The 25,504-nt window shown below is 44.4% G+C and overlaps 1 protein-coding gene across 12 annotated transcripts in view; it reads right to left on the reverse strand.

Moving 5' to 3' along the window:
• Positions 1 to 2,186: 2,186 nt before the first annotated feature.
• Positions 2,187 to 25,504, reverse strand: part of WNK1 (WNK lysine deficient protein kinase 1) — a 97,690-nt gene continuing 74,372 nt past the window's right edge. Inside the window, exons 21-32 of one of the 12 annotated variants that reach the window (XM_058023480.1) lie at positions 24,023 to 25,194; positions 21,023 to 21,106; positions 17,866 to 17,952; positions 17,113 to 17,182; positions 15,567 to 15,646; positions 14,415 to 15,058; positions 13,320 to 13,522; positions 12,128 to 12,322; positions 10,832 to 10,924; positions 8,539 to 8,580; positions 5,398 to 5,585; positions 2,187 to 4,988 (exon numbers count right to left, since the gene is read on the reverse strand). In XM_058023480.1, coding sequence (XP_057879463.1) covers positions 4,674 to 4,988; positions 5,398 to 5,585; positions 8,539 to 8,580; positions 10,832 to 10,924; positions 12,128 to 12,322; positions 13,320 to 13,522; positions 14,415 to 15,058; positions 15,567 to 15,646; positions 17,113 to 17,182; positions 17,866 to 17,952; positions 21,023 to 21,106; positions 24,023 to 25,194 — 3,173 coding nt within the window. In that variant the 3' untranslated portion in view covers positions 2,187 to 4,673. Of the gene's footprint in view, positions 4,989 to 5,397; positions 5,586 to 8,538; positions 8,581 to 10,831; positions 10,925 to 12,127; positions 12,323 to 13,319; positions 13,523 to 14,414; positions 15,059 to 15,566; positions 15,647 to 17,112; positions 17,183 to 17,865; positions 17,953 to 21,022; positions 21,107 to 23,767; positions 25,195 to 25,504 lie in introns of all 12 variants that reach the window. The other 11 variants (XM_058023475.1, XM_058023474.1, XM_058023482.1 and 8 more) reach the window with 11 other exon arrangements.

The raw sequence follows: 25,504 nt of genomic DNA on the forward strand, positions 1-25,504 counted from the left end.
ATTTCCAGTGCAAGGGGGAGCAGGGGGCTGTGGGCAGGGGACAGAAGGTGCAAGCTGTGGCTGCACACCCGGGGTGACACTGGTGGTGTCTGAGGTGCTGCACCGCTGTTTTTAAACAAGCTTTCAACCCCTTTTAACAAAACATGAATTTAATTTTAATAAAACATGAATTTAATTTTAATAAAACATGAATTTAATAAACAAACCCTGCTGGGAGCTGTTGGTGCCTCTCTGCCCTGCTGAGCAGCCTCACAGGAGGCACCGTGTCCTAAAGCTGTCAGTGCTGCACCTGCACAGCTCCTTTGCTTTAGGATGGGCAAACAGAAACCTCACTGGGGTTCAGAGGTCATGGCAAAGCCAAACGCAGATTAGTCTGTCCAATTATCAGGCCAAAGAAGAATTTGTAAGCAGTATTGGAAGAACACTCCCTTACCCATTTCGAGCAGCTCCGCGCAGCACAGGGAGGATTGTGCCGGGCCGGCCGGGTCTGTTCCCGGGCTGCGGCTGCAGTTCCAGGCACGGCCCGCAGGGCTCGGGCCCGTGCTGGCAGCGCTGCTCCTGCCGTGCCACCGTCCCCAGGTGTCCGTGGGGGCAGCCTGGCACTGCAGTGCTGGAGGCAAGCAGAATGATGCCACAGGACTGCAAGTTAGAGCTGAACCAGGAAAATTTACAAACTCTGGGATTAATCCAACCCTGGAATCAATTTCAGGCTTCAAACAGGACCTTACTCCCATGGTTTGCCTCACTGCTCTAACTGTAAAGACATTTGGAATATTCAGCATTTATTCCTCTTCCCCCTACTCTGCCTTCATCACTTAATCAGTCCTTTTCCCTTAAAAGATCCTTTACTATCCTCTTACCTCCTGAACAGGACAAAGGACAGGAATTGACTTCAGTGTGGAAAGACAGGACAAGCTGTAACTAACCGTTATAGATTACATCTAGAAAACAGTTCCACATTTCACCCTCCTTGTTTCTGGCCAGTTCAGATGTGCTGCCTTCAGAACAGCTCAGGGAAGCAGCACATTCCACATGTTTGAGTCATGCCCTCACTGTTGAAACCATATACCTGCTAGGAAGGGAGCGTGCAGCCTTCCAAATTACCGCATTCAAAACTGTTCCAAACTTTTACAATGAAAAAAATTCAAAAGTCTGTAACAGAAATGTAACGGCCTCAGCTTCCTTGGCTCTGGAAACAGGGCAGATAAGGCTGTGCCTCCTCTGACAGTCCCTGCAATGAGTCTCCTGGGATTGGTCCCTTTGAAAAGGGCAGGACAACTTACACTGGGAGCTTTTTTTTGCTCTTCGAGCCTTGCGCAGCATGACTCATAACAGAAGCCGTTCTTAAAATGGAAAGAAATGCAGCAGCAATTAGTGTTTAGAAATTCCAAATTCCTCCTTGCGAGAAATGACGCTCACTTTTAAAATTTCAAAGATTTATTAAACCTTAACAAAAACACAACAAATTACTGAAAAAGGAAAAACTACAGCGCTGAGAGTTTCCGTGACCAGCAGCCGCGTGCCCTCCTGCAAAATGGATGTTCTGGATGTTCTGCCTGTTATACTCTCAGCCCCTCCCAGAGTTTTGTCAGTCAGTCCTTCTCTGAGGAGGAGCTGTGAGGTGCTGTTATTACGGTTCCTTCTCCCGGCCCTGCAGGATGGGAGCCCCAAGGAGCAGGCAGGGGGCAGCACAAGAGCCGGGAAGGGCCCTCAGGACACCGTGCTCATCCCTCAGTGCCAAAAGCAAGCCCAGGACCCACCCTGGCACGCCCTCTCTCAACCTCCGCTTCCATGGGGACAGCCACCACGTCCTGTGTGCCACAGCTGTGTGCATTGGCAACTTGGTGACAGTCTCAGCCATGAAAGCAGTGACAGCCGATCCCTTCTCCCCCCTCAGGCCACTCCCCAAGATCCATTTAGGAATTACTCTTTGCAGTACCTTGTTTCAGAGTACCCTGTTCAAGGCCAAAGGCTGGTCACTGCTTTTGAGCAGTTAAAGTTTTCATTAAATTGGGTTTCTTGTATTTCCTGTGACAAACTGGTAAATTGGGTAACAGTTCCATCACTGCAGGACCAGGACAGATGGGCTGGAACCTGATGTTCCACAAGGAAACCCACAGCTCAACCAAAGCAGGTTTGGTTTATTTGAATGGCTTCATTCAATATTCTACAAACGTAACAAACTGCAGCACGGGGCACAGTCATAGGAGAAGGGTTCAGTGCAAAACACAACTAACTACGGCCAGGGAAGCCCAAAGTTTCAATTAATTTTATTTTTTTTATTTTTATTTTTTTACAGTGTACATTGTTAAATAATGTAAAGAAAACGCTTGTAATTCAGAAACAGATTTTATGTGGAAAAAGATACTCAAAGTGTAATATTAAACAAAATAATTTAACAGTTCAGTAGCATTAGTTTATTCCTCTAGACTTCAGTTATTCATCCACAGGAGGAGAGGGAGGGAGAAAAAAAATCAATGGTAAATAAAACCAGTTCTTGCATAACATTAAGTGAAAAAACGACCTCAAACTTATTAGATCAAATTTAAATAACCATGTGCTGCATCCAGCTGACCAGTTCCTCTGCCACGAGTGTTGCCCTTGTCTCATTACTGCCTCAGCTCTGTCCCGGTCCTGCTTCCCTGGGTGTGCTCAGGAGCCTCCCCCTGCATCCATCCTCTCAGGGGTTCCCACCTGGCCTCAGCCCCGGGGCCGCTGCTCTCCTGCTCCCCCGGAGCCTCCCCTGTCCCTCTCAGCCTGTGCCCACCCTGCTGCTGAACAGGGGACAGGGACCAAAAGCATCCCGCACGTTTCTTTGTGAAAACAACAGCATGAGAACAGCTGCAGACACCAAAACTCCCCACTAAGGCCCCAGCAGGGAACAGAGATTAAAACAAACGTGGACAATAACAGCCCTGTGATGCAGCAGCCTCCAGGACACCGGTGACATCCTGCCAAGCACCAGGAAGCCACACCCTCATCCATCACAGCTTCTCGCAGCACTACATAAATACTGGCTGGTATTATTTTGACTTTGAAGAGGAAACCAGTATTTCTTAAATGCAAAAAGGGAGAATGACCAAAGCAGAAGATACAGTACAGGTACTAAGAGGTGACAAGTGACAGACAGTGACAGTCCTGGTACCAGCTTGAAATTTGTTAAGAGTGAACAAAATTGTAAATCCTCCAAGTAAGACAGAGGAAACTTCTTGATGCCGGCTGCTTCAAGTACATCCATTGCCGGCAATGGACGTTGCACCAGGACAGTCTGTTCCTGGCTTAAATGAATTTTACCAAAAAAAAAGGTAAGAAAAGCAATCCCAGCAGACAAGCCCAAGCCAACGAGCAATGGCACCTCTCCCTCAAGTCACATCCTGACCAAACACCTTTTCCACTTCACAGCTGGAGTCAAACTGCATCTTAAGTTGGGCCTTTCCCAAAGATACACGTTCTCCCCATCCTCTCTCCGCTCCTGACCCAGCCCTCCTGCCTCCAGAGCCAATATTGGTTAAGTCTCGTTGTAGCCTCACCTGCATCCCTCCGTCCCAGCCCACCTGGCCCCTGTCACCCCTCACCTTCAGCTCTGCCCACCTGGATCAGTGTTTCCCCACACAGAACTGCTCGGCCCCGCGGCCTCGGTGACCTCCCTTCCTCGCGCGCTCCTGCTCCAACGTCCCGGGCGCTGGGCACACACATCCTGCCCTCACCTGGCCCTCTGCCCGCCTGGGCTCTGCTGGGAAGACGACGCTAAACTGCAGAAGCAAGAGAAGTCCAAGGCACTAAAATATCCAGCAAGCATACTGGGAGAACAGACAAGTATTCAAGTACATTAATTTATACAATTTTACATTCACATTTATTTATCTAATACAATGAAAATACAAAGGAAAAAGTTAAAGTGTCTCCAATAAGTATAAGGATATAGCTAGCTTTTTTTCCCATTTTTTCTTTTTAACTTTTTTAACCCTCTATATTCCACTCATTTTTAAACTACTGTTGTCCAACAACATTTATATAATCACAGTGTTTCCACATCAAAACTGATGGTAAGTACATGTCCGCAGGGAACTTTAAAAATTTTTTTTAACAATTTAAATTGCTCTAATGCTGCAGTCAAAGCTGTTAATATCTTACTTAAAGCAGTAATGACCTATCAAGCACGGGCTGCACCACAAGTCCATTCGTGTGCCCACATCTGGCACATTTCAGAGCCAGATTCTATTGACTGGGAAGAGGGAGAGGAGGGGAATTTGGACAGCTTTTTCTGGATCTTGGTTCTTCAGGAAGAGGCGAGAAGCATGCTAAAGCCTCATGCTAGGGTTCAGCTCTCCCACCTCCACACGTGTGGATTCAGCCTCCAACCAGAAATATTTAACAGCAAGACTGTATGGACTGACCCCCTGGCTTCTGCTCCCAGCCCTCGTGGCACGCAAGAGCAGCCCCCCTCGGTGGAAAGCACCGTCCCATCACAAGGATGCCGATCATCCTCCTCCCCCTTCCAAGTGTGTGGGGAAACTCCCGCTACAGAGAGTCGACAGCAATGGTTGGAAAAGAGAAATTCATTCCCAGTCTGGCAAGCTACCAGTTCATTGCAGCACTAGTAGTGATACAGGGCCCCATCTCCCTCCCCATGTCCTGTCCCGAGGTGTAGCCAGCAGGGTCTCTGGGCACGGCTAAGTGGTCCGCAGGTTGGAGCCTGGAGGGTTGCTGACAGACTTTTGCAAGTTGCTGATGTTGAAGCTTTGCAAAGACGTGGCCCCCACGGGCTGGAACTGGCCGAGCTGCGGCGGCGCCGGCGCCCCCGGCCCGCTCCAGGGCGGGGGGAAGGACGCTGCCGGGTAACCGTACTGCTGCGGGGGGCACATGGCCTTGCTGAAGGGACCTAAAGAGGTAGCTGATGCTGCAGGGATGGGTGTAGCACCCAGGGAAGATGTCATAGAGATACAGAGCTGACCTGGTGCCGAGAACTTCCTTGCCATTCCAGGGCCCTGAAAGGCAATCCAACAACCAAGAGAACTTTTAACTGTGGAACTTTAAAAACCATCAGTCCACCCCTTGGTCTACAATGGGTATTCAGAGGGCAGGTCATGACCCTCCCCTTGAGATTTCCCCTTCCCTGCCAGAGCAGGCAGTACATCCTCCACAAGAAGAGCCAGCCAGCAGTGGCTATTATTAGTCCTAGTTGGTTTGAAGTGGAGAAGGCAATGATTTTTTTGATGTCGTTTTGGGTAAGAGCGCATGTGGCCGCAAATAGCGTGGATCGGGCCCCCAGGCATAGGCACAGGGTTAAGGCAGTTTGGTTGTTGCTGAATAGGGCTGTTGTTGCTGTCCCAGCTATGTTTGAAACCCCAGGGAGACAGAAGGACCCCCACCACACCCCTCAGGGTCCCAGCTCACCTCGTAGTTGCTGTGCCCTTTGCCAACTTTCTTGCCAGAGAGGTTCATGGCGTCGCGGGCCCAGTTGTCCACCAGCTTGTGCAGGTCGTCGGTGAAGGTGCCCTTGCGGCTGGAGGCGATGGCCGTGGGCTGGCTCTGGGGAGCCTGGCTGTTCACTGCAGCCCCCACGGTGTTGGTGCTGCTGGTCCCTACAAACACAAACACAGCCATCACACTGGGCTCGGCGCCGGCCTGCCTCTAGTGCATTCAGCAGCTGTGGTAATGGCACACCAGGAGTTAAAATGCCATGCAAATTAATTCTGAGCTTCAATTCCAGGACACACTGAAGTGGGAACTGCAAGGACTCCTACAGGAATTTTCTCAGAGTGTTTCACAGATGGGTTTACTTTGCAAGAAGGGCTGCAAGTGGTCATCCTAAGAGGGGAGTGGCAGCAGCCTACAGGTGTTTGTAGGAGAAAAAGTACATTAGATTTCAGCACTGAGTGATGGTACAGGCACGTCGCTCTCTCATCCTACACCTTCTAACCAGCAGCAGCCACTACTGGTACAGGTCAGTTCCATCTTGGAGGACAATGCTGGATGCTGAATAAGGAGCAGTAAAATCAGCATCACCAGCTGCTCTGTAGCAAATTATCTCCACTTTGTGAAATGAAGAGAAAAATTCACCCAGTTTACAAAAAAAAAAAAAAGAAAACAGCCAAACAGCAACTGCTGTTTCCCACAGCTGCCATACTTATGTTCTTGAGGATAACCAAATGGGACTGTCTTCATCCACCAAACAGCCAGGATCTGCAGGAAAGTTCTGCAATGCATTAAAGTTTGCTTTTTGCCTCTAAAAGCATTTTTTTGCCATTATGTTCAGATTTCCTAAGTCAGAAGAATAAGCATTTGAGGTCCAAACAACTAATACAGCTTAAAGAAGGCAGAAGTGAGGGTATTCCTCAGACAAGCTGACAGGTTTCTCTTTTCACTGCAAGAACACAAAACCCCTTCAGGTAAATGCCAGGTTTCAGTTCTGCTAGAAAGCTTGCTGAACATTATCCTGTGGGGGGGAAAACCAACCTACAAGGTTTGTTTTGCATAGCTTTCCTATGCCACTCTTTATATAAAGAAGTAACTACACTCCAATCTAGGTTTTTAAAAGGCAGAGCTCATAACACAAAGCAAAGAAGTGGTGTATTACCTAGGATCCTAAATTCCCAGCAGTACTGCAAAGTATCCTCATTCACAGCTGTGCAAGTGCCAGTTTATCACTACAGCAGACCCAGCAACAAAATCAGCATCAGCAGGGCTAAAGACAGCACTGCTTGCACTCACCCTCACCTATTCCTCAAGTTCCTCAAATATTTCTACTTGCTCCCTGAGGAGACTGCACCTGGGAAATCCATGAACACCTGAGTTTATGGCAGGCATTTCTGAAGGGAAGCCATTGAGGGGGATCACAGCAATGCCAGCAATGAACATCACATCTCTACTACAAAGGCCCAATGACAGAATCCCTGTCTCTTGCCTGGCAGTTCCTTCATCTGTCCCACTTTCCCTGGCCATCAGCCACATTCCTTGCCACCACTGTATCAAAGAAAGAACTGGTTCCAAAGCCCTGCAGGAATGTTTCGTACTGAGGAGTGGATTAGGAAGGTGACATTCTTACTATGCAGGACAAATAAAGTGTTACTGCCTCTAGTAGTGCTGAGGAGGGAAGGACACTGATCCCACCAGCTCAAGCATGGAAGTGGCTCCTGGGCTGGTGCCCACAGGAGTTGTTAGTGGGGGCAGACATGCAAGAACACAGGGCAAGGGAGGAGAAAGGTTCCCTGAGCAGGGAGTGAGAGGAGCAGGGACACACTGGGTGCTGCAAGGAAAGTGCTGTGAAATAACAAGAACCTCAGGCATGCACCGTGTGGGAAGGGCTCTGGATACAATCATTTGATAAGAACAATGATGTGAAAGGTAAAGTTAAATACAAATGAGGCAAAAGCAAGGAAGAGGTTACTTGTGGGAGGGGGAACACTGCCAAAACCAGTAATAACCACATTCCACCATGAGGTGCATGCAGGAATTGACACACTTGCTCTCATCCTCTTCAGGATGGCCAGAATCCACTTGTGCCATTTCACATTTCCACTTTAATCACCAGGTACTCTGGATCCTGGACCTACACCAGAGTTTCCTCAGCTTACAGAAGGGGGAAAGTCAATCAAGGCATAGACTACAGCACTTTCAGCTGAAGAGATGAAAGATCCCTTAGGGGAATTCAAGAGTTTTCCAAAGAACTAGATTGGTTCAGGGTGACAAAGGCTGCCAGAGCTTTGTCTCCCAGAGTGGCTTTGTCAGAGAGCTCCAGTCTCAAGTCAAAGACACAATGGCCTCCAGCAGAGCTCTCACCTAAGGTTCATTTAAAACTGACTTGTCAGGAATTTTACATTTGAGCTCTGACACTCAGTGCCTGCAGAAAGTGCCATCCAGAAGAGGCTGAAAAGCAAGTGCTTCAACTTGTGGCATTCATGGAAACAACCCCCACATTCCTGCTCGGTCACAGCAGCCATCCCCAGTTCTGCTCTGACATGAGGCATCTCAAGTGAAACAGGCTCTCTCTCTCCAGCCCACTACCTACAATGCCTTCATTCTGCTCTTGGATTTTTTCCCCATAAACCACAGTCAAATGACACCTTTAGAACAGTCTTAAATGACATGTGCACACACAGGCTTTTCTGAACATCTCTTGCTTTGGGAGACACACTGGAGATCTCTGATGGCTTTCTCTGAGGATTTAAAACATTGGAGGGGTGTCTGCAATTGGATCCATCACTGAGGTGATAAGCCCCATCAAATCCCAACCCAAGCAGCTGCTCTGAGTACAGCTCCAGCAGGTTACAATGAGCAACTGACCCTGATGTCACTGTCACCAGTGAGAGCAGAGCTCCACAGGGAAGGGGAGGCTCTGCCTGCCTCCACCTGGCTGCAAGGGCAGCACCAGCCTAGCCAATATTCTAAGGACAGAGCACACATTAGAGGGCATAACACAGACAGACAGATGCTGTGCTGGAGACAGAGTCAGGGACATAAGGCTTCAGTGACCAGGAAAAGCTGATGAATAGATTTACAATCAGGAATTGGAGATAACAGAAATAAGATAATTACTACAGAGCTGGTTGCAAGGACAGACTTTTTTCACCATCTTCCCTGAAGCACAAAGAGAGAGTAATTTGTTAAAGATAAGAGAAACAGTGAGAAATGTTTAGTATCAGGAAACATTACAAATAGCTTGGTGAGAAACAGAGGACACAGCACAGCAGGGCTTTAACAGTCACTACTGGGACGTTCCAGACAAACCCAAAGACTCGTGTGACAGTTTAATCACAAAGAGAAGAGGCCCAGCCTCCTACATTGATTCTTCCTAATTCCCAAACCATTGTGAAGAATGGCAGGAGACACAGAGGTCACAACTGTTATCAAACAAACAGTCACAACTGTGGCTGTTATCACAGAAGGAAAAGCAAGGACATACTCAATTTTTGCCAGGACGTAGGAAGCATTTTACAACTATCAAATTTCAACCAGCAACAGATTTATTTGATAGGTCAAGTGCTTTTAGTTTGTCACCCTCTTTTCTCAGATGTGTGAAAACAGTTCAGGCATTCCCTGCCAAGCTGTACCACTCTGTTTCTCCAGCTGCACAGTTAAAAGCATCAATCACTGCACTGTTTCCTCAACAGCACTGATTCCAAGCCAGTATCTTCTCCAGCTGTCACTCTCCACGGCAGCAACAGCACCTCAAGGACAGGGCTCCAGGAAGCAAGCAGCCTGCAGCCAGCCAGGGGCCAGGCCAAGCTGAGCCATGCCAAGTACTACCTGCTTTTACAGGACAGCTACAACACCCTTTTCAAAAGGAATCTGCTTCCCTTAGCATCAGTCCCAGAAGCACGAGACACACATGCCAAAGGACTCTTATAGCCAGATGAGAGCCAATTTACAGCAAGCCTAGGCCTTGGAAGTAAATTATACTCTCATTTATTCAGTTCAATGTCAATTCTAGAAACAGACTGGCTGTTCTTCATGTTCCCTTCCCCCAAAAAAGAATTTTAAGTTAGCTTTGGTAAGAATTTAACTTCTTCCAAGAAAGGAACGTTAAATCTGGATAGTGCAGATGTCAGTGCACATTTGCACTTTAATATACACAGCAAAAACATTTAAAGTTGCTAAATTTGAAAAATTAAATCATTTCAGTGCTTAGATCCGAAACCCAGTGAAGTGGGTTAGTTAGTGCAAAACTGAACAGCCAGGAAGAGGTTTTCCCTTTCCTTTCTCAGAGGATGGGGCTGTTCATTGCAGCTGTCTCTGCAGAAGGGCAGGCCCAGCTCCCACACACAGCCCTGCCAAGCACAGCAAGACACAGGATGCAGATGTGTGGTACTGCCATGCAGTGCAGCAGCCAGGGGGCTCCTGACAGCACCCCAAACTTCCTCACACCGAGTCATTCCAGAGGGTGGGAAACAAAGGTAGGACATTTAAAGGGTCCAGCATAGGAGATATTGCAGCACTCCCAATAAAAAGCATCACACCAGCAGCCTTGGCTCAAGCATTTTGTTATTTCAGCCACATCAGAAGTTTGAGGCTCTCTTGTAAGTCTGGACTAATGTAAGTACAAATGAGAGGATTCTGAAAAGAGCTGCAAGCTAGCTTGTGAGGGCTGACAGGATGTCTAGAAATGTCTATTTACCCATTTTTAATGCTACTTGTTTTACATTTAATTTATCTCCAACTCACAGGAAAAACTTCTAAACCTGAGCCCATTAGTAGGTAAGGTTCTTTTGAGTTTGCCTGGAGTTATTCTCTAATTATTTTAAAACTCCTCTAACACTTGGATCTTTAGCCAGCCATCTGGTAATGAACACAAGTCATCACTGCAAGCTGCCTACAGGTGGCATCAAAGCTCTGCACTGCCACCAGCTCTGGGGACACACATCCAGCTTGTGCTGCAAGCACACTGCCAGGGAGGGCAACACTCCCCCCACCACTGCTGAACTGTCCAGCTAAGGGATAACCTGGAAAACAAATCTTCCTCCATCTTCCACTACAAAGATTATTCCCCCTACAAGTCTCACGTCATTTAATTTTGCTGAAGCAAAATTACCAATGGGCCTTGCTAAGTCTCCCCAGTTTGTGTCGTTTCACTGACCTGTCCTGAAAGTTTCCTCTCAAGGTTTAGAGAAAATCAGTGCTTGCTATAGTGAGTTTAACAGCAGAGAACACCAAACATGAGAACCCAAACTTCCAAAGGTGTGCTAAGAGCAGCTGAGCTGAGCCATGGGATGGGAGGGAATACAAGGTGGCAGATGAAGATGGGCTGCATGAAACAGATCCAAGCAGCAGAAACAAAAACCAAAAAGACAAAACAAAAACCAGACAAGGAAGGAGTAAAGGTGTTACACACAAAGAGCCAAGCAGGGCGTACTCAGAAATCGGGTCCTCCTGCCACCAGGCTTGAAGGTCACTCTCTCAGATGCACAGTTAAACTTCGCACAGCCTGTGAGAAAACAAGAACAGGGAGAACAGAGAAAGGAGAGGAGAGGAGACACAACACCACTACAAGATGTTAGCAACTTGAAGTTGGAAGGATGAAATGCAATCACGACACACAAGAATAAGTCTCAAAGTGCAGACCAAGGAGTACAGAGACAATATACGGAGTGAAGAGACTCCCTCCAGCACCTCCAGACACTAGGCCAGGGCTGCACTGCTACTCTCCAGGACATAACCCAACTCTAAACTTGCAATCTATAGGAAAGCCAAATCCTGGCAAAAGTCCCCAATTTTTAAATGGTACTGCACAACTCTGGATGTAAGGAGATGATTCAAGTAGCTCCAAAAGGCCTGAAATATTTCCTAATAAAAAACTCTATAAAAACTTCTTCCTTAAAGTCTGTTTCCATTTTCTGTATGCACTTCTTCAGTTTCAGCAAAAACACACATTAGAATTGATGTATTCAAACTGTCTATGGCAAAGCTTTTCAAAAAGATGTGCAGAGGGGAAAAAAAACCTACAACAGCTAAGTTCAGATAAGTAAAGGAATCATCCCCTAATGACAAGAAAAAAAACCCCTCCTTTACTGAATAAATCAGAGCTGTGCCTGAGAAATTATCTGATAACATACTAATTAACAAGCTACCCGCTACCTGAGAAACCTGACTACATGACCAATTTACTACTCCCACCATTTCATGCTCCTACACTGACTCTTCTTTCCAGGATAACGCACAATTAAAGAACATGAGCCTTTTTTTACCTTTTACTGTTAAAAACTCCATTGACAGCAACAGCCAAACCAGCTAGGAAGTCTAAAAGGACTATGACTCTGAGTCTTTGCAAACTCCAACCATTTCAGTTATCTGTTAACTTCAAGCCTGTCCTGCCCCTTCCTTGGTCTGATTTCCAACCCCCCAGTCTCATTGGTCTCTGAGCCAACACCTTTCCCAGGTCAGCAGAATTGGCTGCTGTCACAACCCCACTGCACTCCCTTGTGCTGTCCTTGGGCTTTCAGACCTTCAACCACCTCACACTTCACCTGAGTGAGAAGCTACAAACCAACTTGCCAACAACATCCTTATCAGCCTCCAACACAAGCTGGGGACCCCAGAGCCACTTTACTCCAGGAATTAAAAATCAAGTATCATAAAGTCTACAATTAAATTTCACTGCTAATGACACCAATTGCAATTGGAGTCTTACCTTGGCCTGGCGCCGAGAGGCTCGGTACCGAGAGGGCACCGTCACTGGTGAAGGCAGAGTAGAGATTTTCACTGGAAGGTGAAGGTTTCAGGGGCTGTAACAAATGGTTCTGCCCAGTCTCTGGCACACTGCCAGGAGGATGAAGGGTCTGCTGAGGGGGCAAGACTGATGGTGCACTTTGAGCTGACAGGTTGCCTAGAGGAAGAAGGAAGGCAAAAAGTTTTGGTTTGCATATATTTTTGAACCTGATCAAGCATGACAATCCAGGCAAGAGAAGGAGAGGCAGGGGGAGAGAACTACTCCAATTCCTGAGAAAGCAGTGAGATGAGAAAAATTCCCCAGTTTTAAGACAACTCTGTTGTGGTTTATGTGCTCACAGAGCTTCTCTATCACACAGCAAAGCAGAAATGAGCAGGGTGAGTGGATACAGAAATCTCAGCATGACGTGGAATTACCAAAGTGAATACGCAAGAAGTGGTATCAAATATTTCTGCTGGCACTGCTGGCCCTCCAACACTGCTCCTGCAATCTGTAATCTGTAATCCTGTAATCTCCAATTACCCAGAGAGTATCTGTCACCCACATCACCCAAGCAGTAAACAGAACTAGTTCCTGAGTTCTGTTTATCAGAAAAATGGTCTTAGTAAGAAAGGAAGCCTTGACAATTGAAACTGGTTCTCCATTTTTAAGTACAACCAATCTTCAATTCCATGAAAAAACACCACTATATTAACTCACATCCACTGGGAGCTGCTGCAGTGTAAGGACACCAGTAATATCATGCTTAAGTGGTACTAAATTAGAAAAAAATTCTCTGCAGATGACTAAAGAGACCAGACCCATTCTGCAAAATCAGTTTCAGGAGGGAACAAGCACAGTTTATCTTTAAAAACCAAACTTTTCTGCCATCCTGTAAATTTACACTTTTCTTCCTAGTCAGAGCCCAATGACTGATATAAAAAAAACACAAACCACAACTTTAAAACTGCTCTTTCAGTGGACTGAAAAAGTCTCAAGCAAGACTACCAAACAGCAAAAGTAATTTCAAAAATTATAAAAGAAACTCAGGGAGGAACTGTTACACGGACACACACGCACTTTCCTCAAAAGAAAAGACAAAGACAGACAGGATGAGAATGAGAGATGGTACTTGGTCTGTTTTATCTGCTAACAATATTGAAGGAAGCCTCACCTGAGAGCTGAGGGCTTTTATGTCCCTGGGAGCTGCTTCGACTGGACTTGCTGCCTTTTCCTTTCGTCGGTCGTCTCCTCCTTCCTGACAGGGGTGCAGCTGGGGGAATAATGACTGCAGGTGGAGCCTTGCCCAGCTTCACATAGAGTGACTCAATCTCCTGCTTCTGGCGGCTCTGCAGCTCCTGGATCTCTTTAAGGTGCCTAACAAGTTACAAAACAGTGGGATTTACAGGAATTCTATGTATACACAGAGCTGCAAACAATTCCTCCCCTCCAGTCGAGCCAGAGCTGCTTCTTTGGTCAAACTCTCAAATATTTAAGAAAGAAGTAAATAAATCTTTTCCACTAAATAATAACCACAGAACACTTGCCATTTTCCAGTGTGCTCTAGCCCTGGCTAGAATTCCAAAACTATGTTCCCAACATTGCAATCACAAAACCAGAATAAACAGAAGTACAAAAAAAGCATTCAAATGCTACAGGAATAGCTAGATTACTCATTTTCTCAAACATATGGCCTTGGAGACTTCTACACTAGTATTGCCTTACAATTTGTTTCAGAGCAGTTGCATACACAGGATTTAAAACTGCCAGCTACTCTAAGAAATAGTACAACTTTCAGTATAAATAAATTAGTAGGTCACATTGCTTCACTTCTAAATTCTTCTTCTGAGCCAACAAGGTCTCTTCAGGAAAAGAACCATTAGAAATGCCAGAAATGCAGAGACTTGTGTGTCATTTTCAAACAACACTAGGTTTTCCCCACTAACTCCAGTGATATGCAAATCTTTCTTAGATCTACAGTCTTATCCATAGTAGAGCTGGCAATCTACACACAATAAGGTTACAGGGTAGAAAATTCAGCCCAATAAACAAGTGGGCTCTTTTGTTATAATTTATACTGCTTTCCCACTGAAGAATCTTGCTTCCCACATAAATGCTGACAACGGCTCCTGACACTTAGCAAAGGGTAAGGGAAGAACAGGTGAAATTCATATTAATGCTGTTACATCTATTCCATACACAGCCACCCAAAGGAGAAGCCTTACTTCCATCCAACCATTACAACCACCCAAAGAAAAACCACCCTTACTTCTCCCGCAACCGACGGAGTTCCAACTTCAAGTCTTCATCTTCAATATCCGACTCATTGTCACTGCTCATGTAGGAGGAGTTGAAGGAGTTGCTAAGGCTCTGAACAGGGAGGCTGATCTTTGATCCCAGGTGCTGGACAGAATCTGGGCTCCCTGAGCCATCATCCAAATCCTTAGCCATGCCACTGAGGAAAGCGACCTCCGGATCAGAGGATGGACCATTCATTTGTGGGGACTGCCTGGACTCCAACTCTTTCTTCGGAGCTGCAGCTGAAGAAGCAACTTGTTCCAAGCCCACAGAGAGAGGAAGAGTCACTGGCTCTTTCTCAGCACAGCTGACCTCATCCCGAGCCTTGGACACGGAGAAGCGCCCCACTTGATCCGTGGCCGTGGTCACCTGGAAGCGCCCAACCTTGGTGGCCTGAGCAGCATCTGCCAGAGCGGGAGCTGCCCCAGGAATGCCATCCACCACATCCAAGGGGGTGGCAGCCACAGCCCCGCTCTTCCCAGCCTGCTTCACCAGCGTGCTCTCTGGGCTACTGCCAGAAAGGCTTGAAGAATCACTGGAGGTGGTTTCAAATTGCACTGGCTTCGTGTCAGGTTTGTCACCCTCTTTTAGCACATCATCCACTGCCACCGAGACCTATAATAGAAATGTAATCATGCAGACTTCCTTAGTTTTTCCTTAACGTGCTGCTTTTATTTCCCTTAATGGTAAGATGCATCTGAGAGGGGAAAATAACTCATTTCCTAGGTATGCCACAAAGCAAGCCACTGCTTCCCACCAGGCAAAACACTGCCACACAAAGCAGCACTTCTTGTAATCTGGAGGATTAACTCCAAGAAACAGCAGCCTCAGATGGGGCCTCCTTCACCAGCAGGACAGAATACAGTGAACATCCCAGCCCTGATAGTGAAAGAGCAGCCCAACATTAAAGACCAAGGCCAACACCTGATGAAACCCCATGTTCACAACTCTAGGCCTGCACAGACTGTGCAATCTCTGCCCTGAATGGAAACAGCATCTGCAGACCTGCTTTCACAATCTCTACGAGGACAGCAAAGTCCTGCACATGGCACACTGAGCTGGCACTGCCAGGAAGCACCCAAAGAAGCTGCACCAAGAGCCAAGTGAGTTTAGCAGCTGGTACCTGAAACCGCCCCATCTTCAGCACACTGGCTCCTCCTGCAGCACCCACAGCACTGCTGTCTCCATCACCTGCTGCCAAAGCTGAGGAAAAGGAAAATGGGTTTAAAACAACAATGAGCAACAAATTATTTCAACTCCAACCATTTCTTTTTATGTACTTCAAATTCAAGTAGCTGTTAACTCCAAAGAGGCTTCTAGACTCAAAGCACCACATTAAAATGTTAATTATTGTTAAGTCGAAGCATTTTTCTACAAACCTTCCCTGCACAGTGTATTTGGCAAAACTACACTTTCAGGCAACAAAAAGAAGCACACTCATCTCAGAGATGTGAAATAGACAACTAATAAAAATAGAGCTTTATGAAAGACAAAACTTATTTTGATTCAATACCCAGAGTGACTACCTAAATTTCACAACACTGGAGACAAATTATTCACCAAAAAGGGGCAAGATGAAGAAATGCTATAAGCCACATTTACTCAAAGTCGTCTATCTGAAGCTCTCCAAGTTGGATTTTTAGGTGTCAGCTCCTAATTTTGTTGCTCTGTGCACTGGCAGTATAAAGTTACAAAGCTGAGAAATAACATTCTATTTTTAAATCAGTTCTATTGGACAGCTTGCTCTGTTTATTAAGCAACTTCCCAGTATGTTTACCTTTACCTTCTAAATTTAAAAGACAAAACCCAACTAATTCTATAGCAGACTAATGCATTCCACATTATAGTTCACCAATGTCCCAAAATTAGAGTATATAATTTATTTTCCTTCACAGTTTTATTGGCTTCTGAAGGTTTGTTATTCAACTTCAGAAGCCCACACATGTTAAATGTGTTTACTAGACAGCTCAAGAAAAAATTTCAGCACCATATTAACAGCTTCTTTTAAAAATAGAGTATTTAAAAAATGAAAACAAATAGATGAATAATGATAGGAAAATCTCAGATTATTTTTCAAGTGTTCGTATTCCCCCCCAGTAACTCAATCCATACAGATTTGAAAATCATTGATCATCCAGACTTTAACTGGTGATCATCCAGCCAACCTTCAGTTGTTCTAAAGCAGAAAGAAGTCTGGGTCTCTTACTACCTTACTTAAATTTTTACTAGTTTAAGCTTGGCTTCTCTGTTGAAACAGAAATGAAACACCCTTAGGGTAAGGGAGAGGTATCCTACATGCAGAACACAGTGTAATGGGTCCTACTGCTGTTGCCAGGAACATAGCACATGACAGAAAACAGTTCCTTCAAGTCCTGATACTGTACCATAGCAGCAGAGTAGAGATTCTTTTTGACTCTTAATTTACCATTTTGGAAAGCTTTAACTCTTAAATGAGTCACTACAATACACAAGTATCTATCAGTCCCCCTCCTCATGGCCCACAGGGGAAAACTTCAGTCTGGCTACTAAAAACTAATAAAATGCCCTGAAGGAACTGCCATTCCATAACTCAGTAGAAAAGGCTGTAACCTTCCAAGTGGTTATTCTGTTCCAATTTGATTTCTATCTCCATGCTGAGGAATCACCTAAAGTAATCATGGCTGTCTTACCATCCTTCAGACTCTGTGTTGCTGTGGACACCGGCCCAGTAACCACTGTTGATGCTACTGAGGGCACAGACTGCAGGTTCAAGGAGGAAAAGAAAATAAATTAAAATTAAAAACTTAATTAAATTAATTAATTAAATTAAAAACTTAGTAGTTTTCATTGAATGCCAACAAATCCAACATACTGCATATTACATAATTTTTTTGCTTCCAACAAAGTATGATACATGAAATGACAAATGCAAGACAAGAGATTTTACAGGCCTTATAACCCTGAGGCTGTGAGCAGACCACCCCTTGGCCTCTGCAGAAATAATGCATAAATAGCCACTTGTATTGTCAGTCATTGTCTGCATTCAGTATCCAAAGCTCTTTAACAGAGGCTTTTAAAATTTCAGATCCACACTTGAAACAGCCCTCCCAAATTAAGACTGACATATCACATATTGCTTTTTAGTTCTCTTTCCCTTTATTCCACTGTCACATCCATTTCTAGTTTGGTGACATCACCAGGAAAGTTGGAATAACAACTAATACCAAAAAACAGCCTCAGGAAATTACATAATCTATTGCAATATACAGACTTTCCCGATTTTGGTTGACTCAGTCCCACAAACTGGAAGATGACTCTGAATTTTTATTTTTAAAGGTCTAAATACTGGTGTAGTGATATTAAAGGCAGTGACCTAAGAGTATGACTTTGGAAAAACACTGAGGTTTTCCAAGACTACCAAACTGCCAACATTGCAAACATACACAGGCAGGAGCAGATGTCACTGGCACAGTCTCTGGACTAAGGGTTCTTCTCAGCTGAGCATCCAGATCTTCCAGTGGCTGTTGGGACTGAGAAAGAAAAGAGTAAAACAGTGTCCCAGCTCAGGAAAAACAAAAGCATTGTTGAGAAACAGATATATTCAATACTAAAATTTAAAGCACTCAATGCAGCTTCCATATTTCTGTCTAGCTTCCCTCCTACACATTTAGATTTAACATGTATAGCATGGTAAGACTGGAAACAACTCATGCAACGTACTTGTTTAAAAACAACAAAACACAAAAATTAACTGGAACTTAAAGAAAAATAAACTCTACAATACCACTCAAAACCAATGAACCAAGAAAAAACCCTCAAGTTCCCTCAGAGAGGCTATATAGATGGATTGACTTGGAAAGGATGGAGAGGGGCAGAATCTCTCAAGTATGCTTATTACTTAGATTTCAGCTATTTCAGTTAGAATACAAGATGTTTTTAAACTTGGCCCAGCTATTTCAGTTAGAATACAAGATGTTTTTAAACTTGGCCAATTGGATTGGAGAAAGGAAGAGAAGAATATTTTACCTAAAAATATCTTGAAGATAAAAAAGTCCCAAAGTCTCAAAATGACTAAATGAGGGCCATGCCCATAAGATACACTGAAAGAAGAATGTATTGTCAGATATCATTAAGCTGCAATTCTGACCCTACAGAAAAGAAATTTTCATCCACACTTGAACATCATTAATCTTTCCCAAGTACAAAAAGAAAAGCTGTATCTGTTTTTAAAACTGAAGCAGGGATCATGACAACATAAAAATAATACTACTTTCCACTCAAAGTTAGAGGTACATAATAGCACAAAGATGCTTTCAAAAGGTTGCCAGGATAACATTCTTCCTGACATGTGGATTTCAAAACAAAACCAAAACCCTAGGAACCATAAAGCCTGTATCAATTCCATTGTAAAAAAAAAAAAAAAAAAAAAAAAAAAAAGGCAGAAGATGCAGACTTGCATGGCTCCATTTAGAAACCCAACTGCTTAGTGACAAGTGAGGTAATTTAATCCAACACTGTAAAATAGAGGGGACATGTTACCTGAAATACTAAAAAATTCTCATCACTTATGCTCTCAAGAAGATATTTGCTTCAAGTAAACAAATGGCCACCAGAATGATCAGGAAATAAAAGATTTCCTTATGGAACAAGGGGACCAAAATGAAGCTTGAGAGATTAATCTAAATACACTTTAAAAAGCAATTAAGGAATAAATAGAACAGGTATTTAAGAGTATAGAACAGACTGTTCAAAACTGGTCTTGAGATGACGTGTATTCTGTCTGCAAATTACAAGTGTGCTACTAAGGAAAGGGGAAAAGTTGTGTAATCACCTACTAGTGACAGAAGCAGCCCAGAAGGCAAGCCTGTCTACTTTAAGACAAGCCAGTAATTTTCCAGATAGTATTATGTGATAGCAGCAAATGCTCTGAACAGTCAATTAGATTTGATTCAGTTGGTTTCCTCCAATTTTGTTTCACTCCTAGACAATCCTTCTGAGTTCAAATGAGAAGTGAAATTCACTAACTTGTTTGCAAAGGACAAGAAGCAAGGGATCTATATTTGTGACTCTTCCATGCTACAGATCCTGCCAGAAATACCTATGACAAACAGGAAGCAGCCTTTTGCAGTGGTACTGTGGCTTGAGTCATAGAAGTGGCTACAAATGCTTTTGAGGTTAGGGGAAAATACTACTAATATACTGAGTTTCCAGCAATGAAAAGGACTATGAACTCCATAGGACTGATTTTCACTAGCTGTCTCCTGATCCATCTGATACCTGACCATGGGAAGAGTGCAGGTAACAATTATCACCAAGTTATTCTAGTCTTCAGTAAAACCATGCTTCAGAAAGAACTAACTAAAAAAGAAAAAATAGCTTCTGCCTCTGAAGTTGGGGGAAAAAAAGTGGTTTTTTCTTCCTCAGTTTGGAGGAAGAAGATGCCTTGCTACTCACAGGGCAGGAATATGGCTTATAGTTCTAAGATCAAGATGTAAAAACGAGCTACTTTTAGAAAATATTTCAGCTGAAGAAGCTTTTTTTCTTCCAATTTCAGATGCCATGTGCCTTAGTTGTACAAACCACACAGAATCACAGACTAGGGTCAGGCTGGAAGGGATCACAGTGGGTCACCTGCTCCCACCTCCCTGCTCAAGCAGGGCCAGCCCAGAGCACATGGCACAGGATTGCATCCAGCTGGTTCCTGGCTATCTCCAAAAAAGGAGATACCCTTTTGTCCACACCCTCTCTGGACAAACTGTTCCAGGGCTTGGTCACCTGCACAGCAAAGAAGTTCTTCCTCATGTTTAGGTGGAGCTTCTGTGCATCAGTTTCTGCCAATAACCTCTTGTTCTATTGCTTGGCACCACCATTTAAACACAAGATATCCCAGCTAACTATTGCATCCAAGGACAGAAGCTAAGCAGGGGAAGCCACTGCTGCATTTCAAGTCGTGATTATGATAAAGAACTTCAAATACCTTTTGAAAATTTTAAAGTCTAGTGAAATCAGAATGCAGTAATAATCACAAAATAAACAAAACAAAAAAAACCCAAAACCAAACCAACACAAAACAGCAATCATCAAAAGAAACTAAACCCCAAAACCTCATAAGGAATTCACAAAGGCAATTTTACATTTTTATAAACATTTCAAGGCAATATATAATTTTTCGTATTATTTTGCTACTATACTCTTTTCAAGAATAAAACAGGTTCAAGTTTTATGCACACACTCCACTGCATTATATTAAAAAAAAAAAAAATTCATGTTCAGATTAACACACTAAAACCCCTAAGCCTGATTAGGCACTGGGTACAGCACCCCAAAGGGCGAGAACCACAGAATGGTTTGGGATGGAAAGGACTTTAAAGACCATCCAGTTCCAATGCCCTGCCATGGGCAGGGACACCTTCCACTAGAAAAGGTCACTCACAGCCAGTGCTGAAGCCACTCAGGCTACTGCTACAGCTACACAAAAGGGGTTACTCAGTCAAAAGAGAAGAAAACCAAGAACATTAATAACATGCAACGGAGGGTTTAATTGAAACATGCTCTCTGAAGGGAAAAGAAGCAGATAGAATCTGCCAAGTTGTGTAGCACCTGAGTTAGTGAAGGTCCTGGCAAAGGAGGCAGCTGCTCACTGGATGGAGTGCCAGCCGGGAGGTCAGAACCTACTGGGAGCACCTATGGACAACGGAGAGGAAACGCGCGTCCGTCAGACATGGAACAACAGCAGCATCAGGTACCAGCTACAGTCACTCATGTCATACAACAGGAGCCTTAACTTTCTTTTTTTGTAGAGAATTCCTTCCTGGACAGTTAGCATAGAGTCTTTAGGGACTTTTACAACCAAATTGGGGAAAGTTTGATGTGTTTTTATTTTATAATCCAGATTATCCCTGAGCAGCCACAATTACCAGTTTAAACAAACTGGAGTATCCAGAAACAAAGTATCTTGGGGATATTATTTTCAAGTCTGGAAGAAATGCTAAAATAATTAATCCAAGAAGCTTAATTTCTGAAATGGTGCAAGAATGTACTCAGTCTCCTTACAATAGCTCTATGTTAACTGTCCATTAGAAACTGCAAGCTGCATGCTTCCAGCAAATTGTTCCAAGCAACCTGACTTGAGAACAGGAACTGTCAGTGCCTGAGGATGTCTCCACTTGTTGAGAAACAGATTTGTAGAGCTTTCACACCAGTATTTTGATCCATCACTTCTTTTTGAGCCTAAAAGGTGTTGATGACCCACAGAAGGTGATTAGGCCATGCAACTGGGTAGGGGGAAGTATCCAGGTTATGCAGAGGAGGTTAGAGAGGGGTTAGAAGGAGTCATCAAAGCCTCCTCACCAGGTCAGACAGCACATTCCAGTTAGTCATTTCCATTGTTAGGGAAGTGGCAAGTTCTAGGAATTAGGCAACCCATTGCACAATTTGCAGTTTTTATTCTCAGCTGTCATCTTGAGGTTTGACAGTGCCCATGAAGTCTGAGCACACACACAGCCCATGAGTTACAGCACAGTGCCCCTGTAGGGCCGTGAGCTCTGCAGGACAGGGGCACAGGCCACAGCCTGCTCCAGAACCAGTTCTGGCCTGCAGTGTGTCACCATAGCTCAAAGTAAAGCTTTAAATTGCAGGAGCAGCTGCCCAGTGAAGATGCTCTCCCCAGAGTTATCTATCCTGCCAATAACACTTCAGCAGGAACTGGCTGAGTTGTGTTAGCTCAACTTCTCTGTGCAGCAGGAACACGTGTGAGGCTGTTACCTGTTCTGAGGCATGATGAATTTTTAAGGTGTAGTAACTTCATCATTTAGTTTATCAATAAGAGGCAAAACATACTTTAAATACATTGCTAAGACAAGCTGAAACACATTTAACTGTCTGGCCATAAACAAAATGAATACACAGACACAGAGTCTAGCAAACCCCAGAAGACTCAAGCAATAAGCTCCTTAATGCTCAGCAACAGCACAAAGTGAAACTAAAATTAAACCTTGTAAAAAAACTAATTTATAAAGGAAAACTTCAAAGAGGAGGTAGGATTTCTACAACTGACAATCAATCCCCTATAACATTTATTACATTTAAACCCAAGTCTCTGTAACTACAGGTTTGCAATTAGCAAATTTCTAACTGCTCTGACTGTTGCTGAAAAAATACCAGTTTCCATTTTTCCAGTATTTCTTTTCCAGTTTTCAATTTCACTGAAATATTAATGGATGTCTTTGTGTCTAGATTTCATTATCAACTTTTCTGGCACATATTCCCACTCTTCCATAGCAGAGATTTTCTACTGTCTTTGACAACAAAGAGTACATGGGAAAGACTACTAATGAATGGAGATGCTGAGAGCATTGGCTCAGCCTGAACTGGCCTGAAACTGGTTCACAGCAAGGCTGGTTAAAGACAGCCAACACAAAGTGTTGATGAGCACAAAAAAACTTGACAGAAACAAAAAGAAGAGAATATTAAAGTTTTTGGTTTGTTAAATACCTGAAAGTTTCTTCAATTTATTTCCATTTAAGGAAAGGACTACCAAAATATTTAAAATACTGAAAAGTGCTGTGTCCCCACACAGGCAGACATGTAAAAGAAAATGTCACGCATTGGTATATCTGGTTGGTGAGCAGGTAACAACATCCACAGCACCTTTCAAGTTGTTACTGTGAGTCATTATTTCTTTGTGAAAGAGTGTTTTGCTTGTAGAACATGAGTCAGTAAACAAAAAAAAAAGAGTTTGTTTTCAGGTATCTTCTAAATTTCTCAAAATCCTCCTCTCATAAATCTAACATTTAAAAAGAAAACAGTATCCAGGTATCAAATAAGTAGCAGAGAACTTAAAAAAACCCGAACCCTTCCAGTCAGGTTCACCCTTGACTGCAAGGAACAGGTTTATGACAGGAAGCAAAATTCCTCCATCTCAAATCCACCACTTTGTGAAATATACAGCCAACCACCTCAGCCTAGTGGTCAAGTACAAGGTAAAAAGCTATTTAAAGCAAGACATCCAAATTCTTTTTTAAAAAATCAGTATCAATAAAAAAAACTAAACAAACACAAAAAGCAAACCACAGTTGCCTCACTCTTTATAGTTTAAGAAAAAAAACTAACAGTGACATAAGAGACATCTCTCAGAAGCATAAGAGAACTGAACTTTTTTTACCCATTAGGGACAAAACAGAACACCTCTTGGGACACATAAAAACAATCAGAGAATAAACCTGCAATACTGCATTAAATGAAGAAATTTCTTCCTGAATAACTATTTTGCTTTACAAAAAGGATGCTGCCCAAGAAGGTGTTCCAGCAAGAGCTGACCATGGACACTGATGCTGCATCTCTTACCGGTACCCTGCTGAGGGGGGGCTTGGAAGGAGAGGTCCCTGCTTTCACTGCTGCTGGGGCCACGCTGCTCGAGGCAGAGATGTAGCTCACCGGGGTGATCACCTGCCCAGGAGTGGCAACTGGAGTCAGCACTGGCAAGCCAGTTGGTCCAAGAGGCAAACTGCTTGGAGGTATACAAGTGCTAATGGATGTCAGGGGTTTGCTTGGTGCAACAGCAGTGGTTGGGATGCCAGGAACAACTGTGGTTTCCATTACCAGAGAGGTGTCCAGAGACACTGACGGATGCACCGTTCCCACGCTGCCGTGCTCGCTGAACAGAGATCGCAGCTTTTCTTCCAGGGTCTTGATATCATCAATACCAGGAGCTTTAGACTGAGCATCAGCATCAGCCTCCAGACAGTGAACATGAGGCTGGTTGGGCAATGGAGCTGGTTGAGGCTGGCTGTGGATCAAAGTCTGCTGTACTGCAGGCAAGTTAGTGACTGGTTGTGGCAAGACACCAGGTAAGGGAACCTGGGGCAACATGGGTGTTGCACCTGAAATCTGGGGTAGGACAGGTGTTGATGTAATTCCTGATGGAACAAGTAAGGGATGGATCACTGGCTGAGAGACTGATCCACATATGCTTGATGCTATTGAGGATGATAAAGGTGCACCAATGGGGAGAGATAAGCCAGCTGCACTGCAGGAATGCGACTTGTCCAGAGAGTGCCCGCTCTCAGGCAGTGACTGTGGAGCACTTACGACTGTTGTTTCTGCCAGACTGGACACTGAGCCACTGCTGCCGAGCTGGGGAAGCTGCAAAGCCACGTTCTGAGCCACAGATAGGGCAACAGATGTCTGTGCTGCTGCCATACTACTCACAGTCTGAGGAGTAGATTGAGATGTCACAGCTGGTGCAGCAGCACCGAGAGCAGTGACCCCAGGAACCTGGGCAGGTGGCAGTGCTGAAGATGATGGTGTGCTGGCACTGGCAGCAATGTCTGCAGTCACTGGCTGAGCAGGCTGGGATGTGGCAGATAAGGAGAAAGAAGCAGGGGCGCTCACGCTGGAAGTGACACCGGTTGACTGCTGTGCAGATTGTGAGGCTGGAGGTGGAGAAGTAGAGCTTGGCACGCTTGTGCTTGGTGCAACTCCAACAGCTGCACTTTCTGAAGGCAAAGTAACAGATCCTGGAAGAGAAACACCAGTGCTGGAGGAAACAGATACTGAAGAAGTAGCCACGGATGCAGGAGTTGCACCACTGCCTGCCATGGTAGAAAGTGCAGGTGGAAATGGTGGTATTGTTTGATTGAACACTGGAGGAGCTGTGCTAGGTCCTTCTGACATCTGAGCGTGCCCCATCTCAGAGAAAGCTTGCTGCAAGCTCAGTGATGATGCTGAGTGGGAGAGATTCATTCCAGGACCATGTACAGGAGATGCTGCAACTGGAAGGAAAAAAAAATTATCAGTCCATCTGAAAAAGCTCATTAAAGTATTATTGTCTACGGCTAGACTAAGACTACATTTACTTCCTAGCATTAAAAAAACCCAACAAACAAACAAAAAAACCCCATACCAAAACAACAAAACAGACAAATCCAGGCTTATATTAAAATACAGAATTAAGGTTTCAGATTCTTGCAGACAGCACATCAGCAGTTTTTCTCCAAGAATCCTGCATGGTATGACCCAAATTATGGTCATCTCTTATCCGCGCAGACAGCTCCCTACTTCCCCACATGCTTTGAGAGGTCT

This window comes from Melospiza georgiana, chromosome 4 (assembly GCF_028018845.1).
Source record: "Melospiza georgiana isolate bMelGeo1 chromosome 4, bMelGeo1.pri, whole genome shotgun sequence".
NCBI classification, from domain to species: domain Eukaryota; kingdom Metazoa; phylum Chordata; class Aves; order Passeriformes; family Passerellidae; genus Melospiza; species Melospiza georgiana.